The sequence below is a fragment of the Somniosus microcephalus genome, chromosome 13, assembly GCF_052327205.1.
Source record: "Somniosus microcephalus isolate GS21.2 chromosome 13, FLI_Smic_1.0, whole genome shotgun sequence".
Lineage (NCBI taxonomy): Eukaryota > Metazoa > Chordata > Chondrichthyes > Squaliformes > Somniosidae > Somniosus > Somniosus microcephalus.
The window spans coordinates 70,221,999-70,239,958 of record NC_140999.1 but is presented as its reverse complement, the minus strand read 5'-3'; the positions used below and the strand labels follow the sequence as shown (position 1 = coordinate 70,239,958).

Sequence of the window (17,960 nt, the reverse complement as noted above, 5' to 3'; positions counted from 1 at the left end):
ATCCACAATGAATGCTAAATAACCGAGTCCTAGGGGAGGGATCCCAACACCACAGTAAAAGTATTTTGTCCATATAATGAATTAAGAACTGATTTGGTTCTCAAGATTTGAGAATACCACGAATTTCACATATCATCTTTCAGCAATGCTTTCTCTTGACTATTTTCTAAATTTATCTTTGTACTTCCTCAATTTTTAATACTCATTTTTTTCTGGTCATTTTTTGTGCTAATTAATATGAGGGATGTTGATGCTAAGAACTAGAATGCTCTCTACATTTTGCCCCAGGGTCAGTATCAAGCATTTTGAGGTCGCGTGGAACTTGGGCTGGATAGAGAGTAAACCTCATTCACACTGGCCTTTTTTTCGGCTAACTGAATGTAATACTTCCAGAAACGGCCAGTACTTGTTACCAACTCTTGTGGTTCAGCGTGTTCACACTTTCTAGTATGCAGCAGAATGATGAAAGCCAAGTTTGCAGCCGTGGTATATGGGAGATGACTTAAAGTATCAAAGCTGCGGTTTATACTCACGGAGTTGAGTCTTCACGATCATGAGGTGTTATCAGTGTTGCATTATTATTCATTAATAAATGTATATATATATTTTTGTCACAAAAGTCAGAACTTACACAGCAATTTGTTTGGGGGTTCTGTTGTTTTTTTTGGTGGGAGAAGGGTTTTATAAAGAAAAAGTAGAAACCAGTTTAATGCAGGTTGTGTAAGCATAAGATAAGTGATGTGGTTCTGATCACAATGGAATATACCAACGTAACTTGTTTGAATGTTTATTTTCAAATCCAATTTCAGAATATGGCAACTTGTGCATAATTCTGTTTGGTGCGAGCTTCTGTCCTCTCCTTCACTCTCATTCTCCCATCCATCCCTCCACTTCACAATCAGTGGTAGGGCCTTCAACTGTGTCAGCCCTTCACTCGGGAGCTTTCTTCTTAAACCTCTCCACCTTGCTGTTTCTTCCCGTATTCAAAAATCTCCTCGAGTCTTATCCCTTTGCTATTGCTTCTGTTTGCCTCCCTAACTTTCCACTGCTTCTTCGTGTCTGTTTCTCCTCGGTGAATCTCATTGGGGACCTTAAGGAAGGTATATATTTGCAGGTTGTTGCTGTGCAAGGTAACTTTCTATTTTGTTTAGGTTTACATGATAAAGGGTTAACTCATCTGTCTTTTGATATTTGTTCCTTGCACATTCAGTGTTCTATTTGTGGTCAGTTGGAAGGATATAAAATGAGCCATATTTGGTGAATTTGGGATAAGCAGAACAAAGCATTAGTATTAGAAATGAATAATTTCAAAGTTATATTTTCTTGAATGTAACTTTTGTCCTGTAAATTTCCTCCCCAAAGGCTAGGGTACAGCTCCACGGACACCTGCTCATTTCTGGTGCTTCACACCATGGCCATTCTTCAGGTGTACACCTGACATTTATTGATGGGCACGTTGCCAGCAGGGATCATTGGATAGCAGTGGGAACCATTGCTAATTTTATTTCTAGTTAGTTTCAATGCTCTGGGTTAGGCAAGGAAAAATGGTTCAATGTCCTGGCTCTTGATTGCTGGCCTAATAGGCCGAAATGGTCTTTTCCAGTCCTCTACAATCCTAAGACGTTGAGTGAGGACAAGATCAAGCTCAGTTGTGATGCCCCTGCCTTCAGACTGTTTGCCAACACTGCTGAGGCTCACACATGGACACGGTACAGAAAGGTTGACTGCTAACTGTGGAATCGTAGCCCAGCAAAGAGGCAATGACGTCGGGTAAGGAGGAGAGAAACCTGCCAAAGCATGCACAGAATAAAGATAAATCCCAGGATCTTCCTGATCGACAAAGCTCTGGGCCGTGTTCAATCACTGAGCTATCAGAGGAACATAACTTTAAGATCCTACACAAACATTTAATAACAATGCGCACACTGTTCTGTTTAAGGCTCTGTTTATATAAGGAGAGAGTTTATGAAATTTACTGTGGGATTATAGGTTTCAATTATATTTGATATTTTGATATCTTGATGGAAGTTTTGTTCCACTCATTAGGTTACGTATTTTAATGCTGACTGTTGCATGGAATCAAATTAGCAAAACATATGGTAGTGGACAGAGCGCTTCACTAAATGAACCAAAAGTTAACCCTACGTGGTATGGCTGTACAGCTTTCAAAACAGTTCCTTGTAACCTTGTAAAATGCTGCTCGTCAGTGAGTTTCAGGAGTGGGGTTCCTTTTCTGTGACCAACCCATTTTAGTCATGAATTGACAGAAACTATCACTGAAACCTTTTGCACAATTTATTCCATAGCTCTGTCATAGAATCTTTTCTGAAGTGTAAAATGGTTTGCTCTATTTGTGTAACTTTCACAGAATAATGAATAGTGCCTGCACACTAAACATGCCAAAATATATAATCTGGGGAAGTGTAACTGGAAACTTGCAGCTAAAAGTTCAGTTGCTAGGAGTGTGGGTTTAGGTTTGGGGTTTCTGTTCACTGAGCATACGGTCGATTATTCGTGATTCTTCCTTTCTCTCGCAGTCGCTCTTGTCACTTGCTGTTGACAGTTGGAAAGCAGCACTGCAGGAAATTCACAAAACCAGCAAGCCTCGAGTTCACACCATTCTTGGAGCCTGCCTCAAAAAGAACCGTAATCCTGTGGCAGTTTTATGTGCTGCTGGATTCCTGTGTGTTGTAGATCTGTACAACAGCGTGTTTGAAAGTTGATTCGGGAGCACACGGTCCAATTTGTGCTCTGCAGTGGGTAGGGTAGCTTCCTGTTGCCTCCTTTTAATCCTGTGTAGCTTTCTGAATAGAGTTGCACATTCTCCCAAAGAAGATGACTTTTGTAAGAAGAACTTTGTCTCAATTCACAAAGATAAATTAAGAATGGTTTACATAAACTTTTATGGTTGCTTTTCTTGAAATTTTCAAAATCTGTTGAATTGGATTTTTTTTAAACACATAATTATATAGAATATACAGCACAAACAGGCCACTTTTGATGATTCTGCATTGTTCAGATTTTATTTCTAATTTGTTGAGACAAATTTGATTTCTAGATGGACTTCTTGGGGTGAATCCTGTAATTTTATATAATTCCTGGTTGGTTCAGAGGGGGAAGAACACAGCTTTAAAATATTGCCCATAGCTCTCCAACCCAGGAAGGTCCCAGTTCCACCCTGGTCTGTGCTGAGTTGATTGCTGACACGTAGTGAATATAGGGTTGCTGCAGTTCTTCAAATGGGAACTAGCCAGGTTTTTGAGAGTAGAGGACTTTTCCAACGATAGGAAGTAAGCTTCTACATTACAACAGCGACTACATTTCAAAAGTACTACATTGGCTGTAAAGCGCTTTGGGACGTCCTGAGGTTGTGAAAGTCACTGTATAAATGCAAGTCTTTCTTGTTAGCCGTGTTTGTAACGAGTCACAAGCCACTGCAGTCTCCTTGATTGCTTTAGAGGAATTGGAGAGGAATTTTCCAGTTCTTTCTGAATTGGCTGCAGGCATTTTCCTCCGTCTTTTTTGTCTCTACTGAGATAGCGTTGTGTGGGGTTGGGTCTGTGGAGCATGAGCTTTCACCATCAACTGGATGGGACAGGCTTGATGGACTAGATGTCTTTCCTTGTCCATCTTTTCATATGTTTGTATTCAACTTATTTTAACGAAGTACGCTAGTGCAGTTATGGTACTGGACAAGCAACCCAGAGGTCTAAGTTTCACATCACAATTTGACAAGCTGCGAAATTGAATCATAGAATGATACAGCACAGAAGGAGGCTATTTGGCCTAGTGTGCCTGTGCCGGCTCTTTGAAAGAGCTCTCCAGTTAGTACCACTCTCCTGCTCTTTCCCCAGAGCCCTGTATTTTTTCCCTTCAAGTATTTATCCAATTCCCTTTTGAAAGTTATTATTAAATCTGCTTCCACCACCTTTCAGGCAGTGCATTCCAGATCATCATAACTCGCTGTGTCATTTTTTTTCCTCCTCGTGACCTTTGGTTCTTTTGCCAATCACCTTAAAACTGTGTCCTCTGGTTACTGACCATTCTGCCACTGGGAACCGTTTCTCTTTATTTATTCTATCAAAACTCTACATGATTTTGAACACCTCTATCAAATCTCATAACCTACTCTGTTCTGAGGAGAACAACCCCAGTTTCTCTAGTCTCTCCATGTAACTGAAGTCTTCCAAACCTGGTACCATTCTGATAAATCTCCTCTGCACCATCTTTAAGGCCTTGACATCCTTCCTAAAGTGTGGTACTCAGAATTGAGTGCAATACCCCAGCTGGGATTCAGTAAATCTGGTCATTTTGTTGGCTGGCACCAGAACATAGAAACATTAGAAACATAGAAGATAGGAACAGGAGTAGGCCATTCCGCCCCTCGAGCCTGCTCCGCCATTCAGTGTGATCATGGCTGATCATCCAAATTCAGTACCCTGTCCCTGCCTTCTCCCCATATCCTTTGATCCCTTTAGCCTTAAGAAATATATCCAACTCCTTCTTGAATATATTTAATGAATTGGCCTCTACTGCCTTCTGTGGTAGAGAATTCCACAGGTTCACCACTCTCTGGGTGAAGAAATTCCTCCTCATTTCTGTCCGAAATGGCATACCCTTTATCCTTAGACTGTGACCCCTGGTTCTGGACTCCCCGACCATCGGGAACATCCTCCCTGCATCTAGGCTGTCCAGTCCTGTCAGAATTTTATAAGTTTCAATGAGATCCCCTCTCATTCTTCTAAACTCCAGTGAGTACAAGCCCAATCGACCCAATCTCTCCTCATACGTCATACCTGCCATCCCAGGTATCAGCCTGGTGAATCTTCGCTGAACTCCTTCCATGGCAAGAACATCCTTCCTCAGATAAGGCGACCAAAACTGCACACAATACTCAAGATGTGGTCTCACCAAGGCCCTGTACAACTGCAGCAAGACATCCTTGTTCCTGTACTCAAACCCTCTCGCTACGAAGGCCAACAAAATGATCGTGGAAGTTGTTAAAAAATAAAATCTCCAAGTAGTTCACTAATGTCCTCAGGGAAGGGAACCTGGCATGGTTAGCCAATCTGCTTAAATGTGACTTCAGTCCACACTGTGTGGTTGACTCATAATGCCCTCAGTGCAACTAGGGATGTGTGGTGTATGTGCCTTTAAGAGCAATTGTGGTGTATGTGCCTTTAAGAGCCCCAGGTGTGCGTAATGCCGGTAATTGCCACTTGGGCTATATAAGCCTGTGTATTGTGTACATCCTTTAGAACCCCCCCCCAGACTTGCTTAGTAAATACCTATGAACCAACTCCTGTCTTCAGTGTCTTTATCTACACACGGACACTACAGTGGCGACGAAGTGGAAACGGACTTACCTGCAATTCGGCAGCACCTCAAGGACATCGATTCCTCCAGCGTCCAGAAGACTCAAGGAAGTAATAGAAACTGTGGTTTCACCAGCTGGCCAAGCTGGTGGCAGGTACTGCGCTAATCCTTCCTGGGCGTCAGGCTGGGGCTCCAGCGGCGGGCTCTACAGCTGAGACAGGCAGCGAAATCGGAGGCAAGCAATAACGGACTGGGAGGGTGCACTCGGGAGACGGCCGGCGCGGCAAGCAGGTCAGCGTTTAGACCTCCGTCGGGAACGAGTCTCCAACAGTGAATAAACGGAAACCACAGTAAAACAGCGTTGTTATCGGTAGCAGCGGCGGGAAAGCGCAGGAAGCGCCATATCGTTGCTACAGAGAAAAAAAAAAAGCGCGGGAAGCACCATTTTTTTTTTGAAATGCCTAAGTCTGGCAATATTGATGCTTTTGATAACGAAACAGAGCCTAACTTTGGCAATATTGATGTTTTTGATAACAAGATAGAGGATTGGACCACATATGTAGAAAGAGTGGAGCTGTTTTGCACCGCAAATGGAATTGAAGATGAAAAAAAAGCTTCAGTGCTTCTGGATCTAATGGGCGCAGAAACATACAAGCTGTTACGCAACTTAATCACTCCAGCCGAACCGATGGACAAGAATTTTGAGGAGATTGTTGATACCCTACACTGCCAATTCGAGGCAGGACTGGCAGATTCTCTGCAAGACAAATTCATCTGCGATCCCCTAAGTGTAGAAACACAAAAAAAGGTATCTTCTGGAAAAGATTTAACACTGGACAAGGCTTTCAGTGCAATAGGAGCGGCAAAGATACAGCAAAGGCCACAGGACTTCGGCACCCATGAAATGACACGGGGTTTCGAGAGATGTTATCGCTGCGGCAGATCCAACCATGACCAGAGGGATTGCTGGTTCAAAGAAAAAGCATGCAGGCGATGCGGAAAGATGGGACACATTCCACGTGTATGCCGATCTGAAAATAAAAAATCCACTAACGGGAAAAGAATCAATAAGGAAAAGCACAGAAAGGTACAAATGATGACGGACAGTAGCTCCAAAGACCAGAAGAGCGATAGCGACTCCGGGAACAAGAGACTAAGCTCTCTCAAATTACATAATGTAATTGCCAATGAAGATTACCAGACCATTTGGGTTACCCTCATAATAGCAGGGTCCCCAGTTAAAATGGAGCTAGATACAGGATCAGCTCTAACCGTAATAAATCGACGAGATTACGAGAGGCTATTTTCGCATATACCTCTAAAAGACACATCCATTATCTTAAAAACAGCAGAAAGTATACCCCAAAGGAAAAATAAAGGTGCCTGTGGTATACAACGGCAAAGAAATACAAAAGTTGTATTTATACATTCTACAAGATGGTGGTCCACCGTTGTTGGGACGTGAATGGATAAGGAAGATACGTTTAGACTGGCACTCCATTCAGGCACTGACGGTGACCAGTAAGGAAAAAAACAAGGATGACATCATACCTGAACGATTAAAAGACATCTTGGCCAACGCCAAAGAAGTGTTTCAAGAGAAACTAGGAACCTTGAAAGGCATCACCGCCTCAATAAAAGTGGAAGATGCAGCAATTCCAAAATTTTTTAAGGCAAGACCGGTGCCATACGCAATACGTCCGGCAGTCGAGGCAGAGCTGGAGAATTTGGAAAAGGCAGGCGTATTATCCAAAATAGATTGGAGCGAATGGGCAACACCCATCGTTCCAGTCATGAAAAAAGCATTGAAAAATAACTCTGAGGAACAGAGAAAAATTCTCATCTGTGGGGACTTTAAGGTGACTGTAAACCCGGTCCTTCACACGGTACAGTATCCTCTTCCGAGGATAGAAGATATTTTCGCCTCACTATCCGGAGGAAAATGTTTCACAAAAATTGACTTGGCACAGGCATATCTACAGATGGAGGTTGAGGAGACCTCTAAAAAGTATCTCACAATAAACACACACAAAGGCCTGTACCAGTACAATCGACTGGTTTTTGGAGTCGCATCAGCTCCAGCTATCTGGCAAAGAGCTATGGAGCAAGTCCTGCAAGGGATTCCGGGGACTCAGTGTTACCTAGACGACATCCTTATAACAGGAGAAAACGACAACGAGCACCTTGCCAATTTGGAGCAGGTGCTCACTAGGCTGAAAGAACGGGGCCTACGAGCAAATCGCCCCAAGTGCGAATTTTTCCAAAATCAGATATCATATTGTGGCCACATAATTAATAAGGAAGGGTTGCATAAGTCACCTGAAAAAATTGAAGCAGTTATAAAAGCCCCAGCACCTGAAAATGTTTCACAATTGAGGTCATTCCTGGGATTAATAAATTACTATCATAAATTTTTACCGAACTTATCAACTATTCTACACCCTCTTAATGATCTTCTACACACAGGAGTGATTTGGAAATGGAACGAAGACTAAACGTGCCTTCCATAAATGTAAAGACTTAATCACATCCGAGAAAGTTTTGGCTCATTACAACCCATCACTACCAATCAGACTGGCGTGCGATGCATCCCCTTACGGCATAGGAGCGGTATTGTCCCATAGATTCCCTGATGGCTCGGAACGGCCGATAGCTTTTGCGTCACGCTCATTGAACTCAGCTGAGCGTAACTATTCCCAGATAGACAGGGAAGCACTCAGCCTGGTATGGGGAGTGAAGAAATTCAACCATTACCTACACGGACAAAAATTTACCTTGCTGACTGACCATCAACCCCTCATCTCCATATTCAACCCTAAGAAAGGTGTCCCCATTATGACGGCACAAAGACTACAGAGGTGGTCCCTTTTTCTAGGGGCACACCAATACAACATTGAATACAAAGGGTCAAAACAGCATGGGAATGCTGACGGTTTATCGCGCCTGCCGTTGCCAACGATAGAAGAGGCACCTACAGTAGACCCAGTAGAGATATTCCACTCTACCATAGTGGAATGTCTACCGGTGACAAATTCTGCCATTGAAAGGGAGACCAGAAATGACCCTACTCTCTCACGGGTCTACGATTTAACAATGAAGGGATGGCCAGCACATGGCGAACCACTGTTGCCAGCATTCTCGCAAAGAAGAGAACAGCTGTCAGTGTGCCGAGGAACCTTGATGTGTGGATCCAGAGTGGTGATTCCACCCAAACTCCAGGATAAAGTGCTAAAGGAGCTTCACGAGGGGCATCTGGGTGGAGTGAAAATGAAGAGCCTAGCTAGGGCGTTTGTATGGTGGCCAGGTATCGATGGAGACATCGAAGACATGACCAAGAGCTGCCTAGGATGCCAGAAGGTCCAAAATGGTCCGCCACAGGCCCCTCTACATCCATGGGAGTGGCCCTCATCTCCCTGGCAAAGGGTGCACATCGACTTTGCTGGTCCATTTATGGACTCAATGTTCTTAATCGCAGTTGATGCACACTCCAAGTGGCCGGCGGTAATAAAGATGTCCTCCACCACCACGGAAAAAACCATCACAGTATTGAGGACCATATTTGCCAGGAATGGGCTGCCGGAACAGATATGTTCTGATAATGGACCGCAATTTGTGTCCGAAGAATTCAGAAAGTTCTTAAAGAACAATGGGGTAAAGCACTACACGTCCGCCCCATACCATCCCGCCACCAATGGATTGGCTGAAAGGTTTGTCCAGACCTTCAAGAAGGCCATGGGTAATGAAGACATAAAACTTCAGCACAAGGTGGATAACTTCTTATTTGCATATAGGAATGCAACACATATGGTTACAAACCAAACTCCCGCCATGATGTTCTACAATAGAAACCTAAGATGCCGGCTGGATTTGGTCAAGCCCAACATCCGAAGGGACGTGGAGAACCGGCAGTTTCAGGGCATGAATGAAAGGCCAACTAGGGCCTTCCAGATAGGCCAACCGGTTTTGGCCCGGGACTACCGTACCGAGAAATGGCAGCCTGGAACTATCTGCACACGACTAGGACCACTGATGTATACCGTGGACATCGGAGAAAGCATAATAAGGCGCCATGCTGACCAAATCATCAAGTCATCCGAAAAGGGACAACCTACACCACCACGCTATACATCTAACGATGAAGTAGAGATACCCATATCTACCTCCGATCCGGTGATACTGGAACCCGATGAACCCGACACTGGCCTTCAAGCCGAATCAGCCTTGCCAGAAGAACCTACTACACCACCAGAAACTGCTACACCCCCGAGGCGTTATCCGGACCGAGTCAGGAAGCCTCCTGAGAGACTAACTTATAATTAATTAATACAGCAATGTATATTATTTTGCATATAACATGTAATTAATAATTACTTAAAATATGATGTACTAGTTAGCTAGAAGGGGAGGAATTGTGGTGTATATGCCTTTAAGAGCCCCAGGTGTGCGTAATGCCGGTAATTGCCACTTGGGCTATATAAGCCTGTGTATTGTGTACATCCTTTAGAACCCCCCCCCAGACTTGCTTAGTAAATACCTATGAACCAACTCCTGTCTTCAGTGTCTTTATCTACACACGGACACTACAGGATGGGCATTAAATGCTGCCTTACCAGTGTCCCCCATATCCCAAAAATAAATTAAGAAAACAGAGCCACTATGGTTCGTGTTTTCTTTGGCTAGGAAAGAGGAAATAAGCCAGGGTTTCCTTCTCCTGTTCACCATTCTAGAAAGTGCATCTATCTAGGTGTCCGGTTCAGCTTTGATGCCCATGCGGTCTGGCATTCACTGTCTAAGCTCACACACAAGGAAAGGCTACTTGGATGATGCACTGGCAGGTGCACTTGGTGGCAGGTGCACTTGGGTCCTTGCCCTAGGATAGGTTACCGCAAAAAACAAATCCAAAAGATGACACTTAAGCTTGGTGAGTAAAGCATGTTTGGCCATATTGATTCCTTCCCATACATACTAATCTGGTGCATTTCACCCCTTATATACGCTGCTCTTGTTAAGTATGGTGTGCCTCCGCCATCAACATCCTGTGGGTCACCATTGACCAGAAACCCACCTGGACAGCCACATAAAATGCCAAGGCTACTAGAGCAGGTCAGAGGCTGGGTATTCTGTGGCAAGTGGCTCACCACCTAATTCCCCAAAGCCTCTCCACACCTACAAGGCACAAGTTAGGAGTGTAATGGAATACTCTCCACTTGTCTGGATGGGTGCGGCTGCAGCGACACTCAAGAAGCTCGACACTATCCAGGACAAAGCAGTCTGCTTGATTAGCACCCCATCCAGTTCAAATAGAGATACAAATTGTTATCTAATCACCTTTTGGTCCAGATTAAATCAGTTTTCATGAAATTGGTCTTTTAAAATATAAATTGGTGCTTTCAGCACTTGTACTGTCCACTCCTGTAATGTTTCATTTCATCATCCTTTGCCTAGACTACAAATAGTGTGTTCGTACCTCTCAACATGAAAGAATAGCCGATTTATAATCGCCACAAAACTGCAGTAGGATTATCGAGGAAATAAAAAAGCAGTCGATGTGATTTTTCTAGCAGTGTAATTGTGAAGTGGTTTGTTCTGAGTGGAAGTTGCCAGATTGCTGTACAGCAGAGCGAAGCCTCATTATTGTTCACACTCTGCATCCTTTTGGCTGAGAAACTGAAAGCAGTGATGAGCAGAAAGTGACAATAACAGGAAAAGCATGGCACTTTATTTTAAAAAAAAAAGTGGATTCTATTTATTCAGCTACCTCTATTACATATGGTGTCATTTATAGAATGTTGAGCAGCTGTGAGATTAATTATACACTAATTATAGGTTAGTACCATTCTGGTGCCTTTCTGTTAAGTTTTTGAAGAGGTTTCTTGAGAACAAATTGATTTAACCCTCTGAGTTTTGGAGTAGAATCAAAAAATTGTAAAACTGTGTTTTTGCTGCAGAACTTTGCATGATGTAGCAGTGGTCGACATGATAGTACACTAATGAAAGTAAGGCGCTATATAAATGCAAGTTGTTGTTGAGTGAAGGCTGGACTCGTAAGACGTGGTTTTACTGTCACAGATCATCCCTTCCCTGTGATTTAGTTTACTTCTCTCGCACTATCTGATTAAAAAGTGAAAACTTGTAAAAAAAAAAAAAAAAAAAAAAAAAAAAAATTCATTTAAAAAGCTGTGAAACATTTTTCATGCTCCTGTTGTCGGCAGTTGATCGCGTGCTTGTGCGATTCGCCAACGCGTATGGCACTGGCAGGCGAACCGGAGCGAATGTTCACTACATGGGTCATGTTTTGCAACTGCAATTGCAGAGTCTGAATGAGAAGTTGAGTTTTGAAAACCGAATTTCCCAGCAGTGTGAAAGCACGAAGGGTTTTCTCGGAGTCGCATTTAATATTTCATGTTTTTTGTGGGGTCGGGTGGGGGGAGGGCGGGTGGGGGTGTTGTTTCTGTGTTGGGGAGTAGATTATTATTCCCAGTAGAAATGAGGTTTTGCATTCAGAGTCACAATGAGGTCATTTGTGGGAGGTTCTTGCTATCACTGAAAGTAATGGTGCCCACTCTTTCAAAAAGTCACATTGAGCAGTGGGACAAACCATTAAACTCCCAACAGTTGAGATTTTATCCCCAGCGCCTTGTATTTATAGTGGGTTTTGTTTTACTCAACGGTAACATTTAATACACTTTCTGCTAGGCTGTTGATAAATTTTAATGGAGCACGGTACAAATGTGTAATATTCAGCATTACAGCCCTGCTTACCATGAGTGAAATACTGTTTAGAAAATACAAGCTTTAATTTAAAGCTAATTTTTTTTTAAAGCCCTCTAATTGGAGAGAGGGTCACACTTTGGGGAGTATAATGAAGATATTTAGTATTGCTGACAGAATTTATAACCGGTTTGTTGTAAATGCTTACAGATCCATTTGGGACGTTGGACCCCTTTGGAAGCAGTGCCTTTGGGAGTGGAGGTTTTGCAGACTTCACCCAGATGTCCAAGGTAATATATAATTTGGGTCTCACAGTACGATTATTTACCAAATTAACTCCTTTGTAGTGGAACACCCCTAGCGTTGGCCACAGAAAGTCAGGACGAAGGAAATTACCCTCGGAGTGCAGCAGGGATGCTGTAGGTATGGGTTTTGGGATTGGCAGCTTCTGGAGCTGATCAAGTTCCGTCTAGTGGTAGAAATGTGCAGATGCAGGTGTGACTGTGATGGGTAGCTTTAGAATTGGAAATTTCTGTCGAGGTGCCACCTCGAGGGGCCAAGTGGCCTATTCCTGCTTTTATTTCTTATGGCAGAATGGCGATGCCTAAATACGTGTGCGTAATATACACAGCATATATTATAGATAGGTCATACACCTCCCCTTGACTGAGAGACGGACAACCTTTCCCAGGCTGCCTGTGAAGCAGTTGCCAGCAGATGTGCGAGAGCAGCTCAGCAGGCTGCAATTTTCCAACCTCCTTTATGACAAAGTACTTGCCATCTACTCAGTGCCTTGTCACAGCATTGGGGGAGGGGGGAATGAAGAGATATTCCACCTGTGCAATTTTATTTCTACTGTGTGGGTTGCCCCTTCTGCTTGCCTCCTGTGTTAAGTGAATCATTGTGTGTAGTTCTAGGGGGACATTGAACGTTCAGCATAAAAACAGGAAACTCACAAGTCCACTTCTAAAAAGCGAAAAGATAGGCCAACGTCTCGAGTGTAGACCCATTGCCAGACATGGAAACCGAAAGGTCAGCGAGCCCTTAGCACTGAACAAAGAAAAGGGGAGAGAAACAGGTAAAAGAATAATCAAGAGTCAGATGTGTAGGCTCCCATCATAATGGAGCAGGTCACAGGTTTAATAGTCTGTGAATAGACTTTTATAAAATCTGTAAAAAGGTGAAAAGCTGATGGGGTGAAATCCAAAGATCATCTCAGTCAGTCAGTGAGAAAGCCTTGGGAAGATGAAGAGGCAGAGAAATTGCTCCAAGATTGAGGGGCATTAAATGGAAGGTGGATGGGAGAAACGGGCAGATAAATGTAGAAAACAGCTAAGGTCTGAAGTTGCTGAAGTCAGGCTTAGGACTCGATGGCTGCAAAATGCCGAAGAGAGATGTTCCTGGCGTTTGGATTGTTTGGAATAGTGTAGGAGATCGTAGACAGCAAGGTTGGAATGAGAATATTGGGTGATGTTGAAGTGGTGAATAGCAAGGTCAGGATCTGTCTTGAGAAACAATGTCCTGCTTGTAGGCATTTTTACACTCCTTTAACCCAGGTCCTGCCGCTGGTCGCCAAGAGATGTAAACGTTTTTTGATCCTAGCCCAATTGCTAGACGGACGGTTCGGCTCCCCCCCGCCTTATGAAAGTTCTATACTTGGGAATTATTATTCAGAGTGCAAATGAAATAAGTCACGGACAGGAAGCTTCGGTGAAAAATCAAACTTGTAATTATTTGGTCTAACATACACTGGCTAAAACATGCACTACTAAACGAAATTACTATCCCTGTGGAGAATAAAATCCAGATTACAATCAACATACATACAGTACAAAACTGGAGACTATAACAAGCAGTAATTCCCTTATTGCTATGGTGGACTCTAATTCCACCCCTACCAGCGAATTACCCAGTCGCATAAACCCCTTCGCCTGGCTGAACCAAATGAAGCTCCCACCCCAGAATAGCCCAAAAGTTTCATTTCTGAGAGACTATGCTCACCCCCACACACGGTCGCTTTCGATCTCGCCACTCGTCGGCTTCTCTGGTACTTCTTGTTAGTTCGATCTTGTAGGAGCAGGGAGCGAGAAACAGATCAACGGAGGATGCAATCACAACTGCTCTACACTCTGCACTGAATCACTTAGACGGTAAAGAGACCTACATCAGAATGCTGTTCATAGACTACAGCTCAGCATTCAACACTATCGTCCCCAACAAGCTGGCCACCAAACTCCACACTCTTGGCCTGAACACTTCCCTCTGCAACTGGACCCTGGACTTCCTAACAAACAGACCCCAGTCTGTCAAATTAGGTAACCACACCTCCCGCCCCCCCCCCCCCCCCACCTGACCCTGAACACGGGGGCCCCACAAGGATGTGTGCTGAGCCCCCTCCTCTACTCCCTCTTCACCCACGACTGTGTGGCTGTTCATGGTTCCAACACCATCATCAAGTTTGCGGATGATACCACGGTGGTAGGCCAGATCACCAACAACGATGAGTCAGCCTACAGGGAGGCGGTCCAGCATCTCGTGAAGTGGTGTGCCGATAACAACCTGGCCCTCAACATCAAGAAAACCAAAGAAATCATTGTGGACTTCAGGAAGTCTAAAGGCGGAAGTCACACCCCCATCCACATCCATGGGGCTGTGGTGGAAAGGGTGGACAGCTTTAAGTTCCTCGGAGTCCACATCACGGAAGACCTCTCCTGGTCCCTCAATACCTCCTCTCTGGTGAAGAAGGCCCAGCAGCGCCTATATTTCCTAAGGAGGCTGAAGGGATGTAACCTGTCACCCCTGATCCTCTCTAACTTTTACCGCTGCACAATAGAGAGCATCCTGACGAACTGTATCACAGTATGGTATGGCAGCTGTAGCTACTATGACATGAAAGCCCTGCAGCGGGTAGTCAAAACTGCCCAACGCATTATCGGCACCCGGCTACCGACCATAGAGCACATATACCAGAAACGCTGTTTACGGAGGTCACGGACCATCATCAAAGACCCTACCCACCCCAGCCACAGTCTGTTCGCCCTCCTGCCATCTGGGAGACGCTACAGATGCATTCGCACCCGAACGACCAGATTTAGGAACAGCTTCTTTCCCAGGGCTGTCATCCTACTGAACTCCACAAATAAACTCTAAAGCCTGCACATCTGCCAATGCACTTTATTATGTTTATATGTTAATGTATTACAAGCCAAATGAATGTTGAATGTTTAAATGTCTTCATCTAAATGTACACTCTCGGGAGCCGCAAGCCTACATTTCGTTGTACTGCACTTGTGCACTAACAATGACAATAAAGTTGATTATTATTATTATTATTAGAATGGTGGAAAAGAATCTATCTTTATAGTAGTCCCTATCTTTTCCTGCCAATCTTTAAAATCCTATTGTTTCTAAGCACTCTGGTGCTTAATCAGTGATGAGTCATCCTCAGACCCATGTGTATTGGATTAATGGCCCTAAGTCTGGGACATATCTTTCGGTCTTTGTGTTGGGAAAAAAATGGCTCCCTTTCGGCTGGCTGAGGCCAGTGGGTTCATTGTTCTGCTTTCTTCTGAGATGGAGGTAAGAAGTTCTTTTGCATATTAGAGTGGCCTTTCTAATCAAGTTCAATGACCCCCTTCCTTTTTCCAGGACTGTCGGGCGAACCCATACATTCTGGATGACTGACAGTTCTTTTGTCACAGCCAACTGCCATGCGTTCTCTGGAGTTTTAACAAACCAGTCTTTCACTTATCTGCACAGGGTGATCCCATAACAGGGAAAGTACCCTCAGAAAAATCCCATAAAGTCCACAAAATATTCCCGACTGAGTCCATTCTTTAGAGACTTTGCGATCTCTTCAGTCTCCTGTTTGATGCTTTTCTTTCCACAAAGCATCACTCGACGAGAGAGCAAAGGCCAAAGTCTCCCACAAGTGAAGCTGTTTCCCTGATTTTACATTTTAAAACCCCGGAACTGTACCCCCTACTGGTGTCATAGTTCCCTTTTACAGGGTCGAAACATCAGCGAAACGGCTTCTTACAAAATACAGAACATTAATAAGATCCACAGGACGTTACCAAAAAGTCACCGCACATATCACACATACAAAAAAATGCAACAGCGCACATTGCGCAATGCAGAGTGCAAAACTATAACCAGAATACAATACACTTGCTTACAGAACTTTGGTACATTACAAGCCTTGCAGGGAGAAACCATCATCAACACAAATCGAATTACACCTTTCCGGATCGATCTAACACCCCTTGCCATCGCGCTTGGAGCATCTGGCTCCGTCGCCTGCAGCTGGTGTAAAACAAGTAGCTTACAAGCAACAATTGTATGATAACTAATGCATGGGAACAGATGCGGATCCAGGGGGGAATCTCTATACTCAGACCGATGTCCCACCATGGTGGCGAGACAATCCCTTTGATCTCCTCCCCCACTTCTAAAATGTTTCTGGGAGAGCTCAACGCTCTTTATTAACTCAGTGAGGTGTTCCGGCAAGAAAGGAATCGGGTACCTGAAATGCTCCACATAGTATGGTTGGACCACCCGCAATCTACAGGGACAAATGTAAGAAATCACACAACACCAGGTTATAGTCCAACAGCTTTATTTGAAATCACAAGCTTTCGGAGCGCTGCTCCTTCTTCAGGTGAAGTGGAGAAATGCATAAAGACACAGCTTATATAGTCAGAGAATCATGTCAGATGTTTACAGGTAACCTTTCCAACTGCCATTTATCGCACCTCGGCAGAGAGATAATCACAGCAGTCAAAGGTGTGAATGGTGTCCAAACAGGTCAGTCAGGGAAACATTACATCAAAGAACAATGAGGTGGGGTCACAAGGGGTCAAATATTGCAGATGCTGGGGTCTGTATGAAAAACAAAAAAACAGACAAAAAACATTTTTTTTGGCTGGAAATCACAGCAGGTCCAGCCGCATCTGTGTAGAGAGAACAAGCCAATGTCGACTCGAGTCTGGATGACCCTGCATCAGGTGGGGTTACATGTAGCGTGACATGAACCCAAGATCTCGGTTAAGGCCGTCCTCATGGGTGCGGAACTTGGCTATCAGTTTCTGCTCGACGATTTTGCGTTGTCGTGTGTCTCGAAGGCCACCTTGGAGAATGCTTACCCGAAGATCGGAGGCTGAATGTCCTTGACTGCTGAAGTGTTCCCCGACTGGGAGGGAACACTCCTGCCTGGTGATTGTTGCGCGGTGTCCGTTCATCCGTTGTCGCAGTGTCTGCATGGTCTCGCCGATGTACCATGCTCCGGGGCATCCTTTCCTGCAACGTATGAGGTAGACAACGTTGGCCGAGTCACATGAGTATGTACCATGTACCTGGTGGGTGGTGTCCTCACGTGTGATGATGGTATCTGTGTTGATGATCTGGCATGTCTTGCAGAGGTTGCTGTGGCAGGGTTGTGTGGTGTCGTGGTCGCTGTTCTCCTGGAAGCTGGGTAATTTGCTGCGAACGCTGGTCTGTTTGAGGTTAGGCGGCTGTTTGAAAGCGAGTAGTGGAGGCGTGGGGATGGCCTTAGCGAGGTGTTCGTCGTCATCGATGACATGTTGAAGGCTGTCCAACTCCGGCATCTCCACACCATGGCTACAGGGACAAGGTAGGCTTCAGAGACTAAACGAAGCTGGCACGGGCTCAACGAATTGCTATATGGGTGCAGCGCGGCGCGATGCTTGTTGCTTAACCATGAAGGGACGCGACCGTGCCTCAGGTCCTCCAGGTTACTGTGGCCCTCGCCCAGCAACCATGCTCCATACAACATGCACACCTCATTCCGTGCAGCCTGCTCTGAGGTGTTCCTGTCCTCCCGTATCAAATCATTGACAGTTTTAGCATGCCTCTCCAGCTCCGCAATGACAACCTTTAAATGAGCGGTTATTGCCTGGTCCTCATGAAGTTCT

At 44.5% G+C, this 17,960-nt stretch overlaps 1 protein-coding gene across 15 annotated transcripts in view; it reads left to right on the top strand.

Moving 5' to 3' along the window:
* eps15l1a (epidermal growth factor receptor pathway substrate 15-like 1a) overlaps positions 1–17,960 on the top strand; it is a 504,393-nt gene that overhangs the window by 302,605 nt on the left and 183,828 nt on the right. For all 15 annotated transcript variants that reach the window (XM_086004995.1, XM_086004999.1, XM_086004998.1 and 12 more), the window contains one exon: positions 12,238–12,317. In XM_086004995.1, the coding sequence (XP_085861121.1) occupies positions 12,238–12,317 (80 nt within the window). The remainder of the gene's footprint in view (positions 1–12,237; positions 12,318–17,960) is intronic.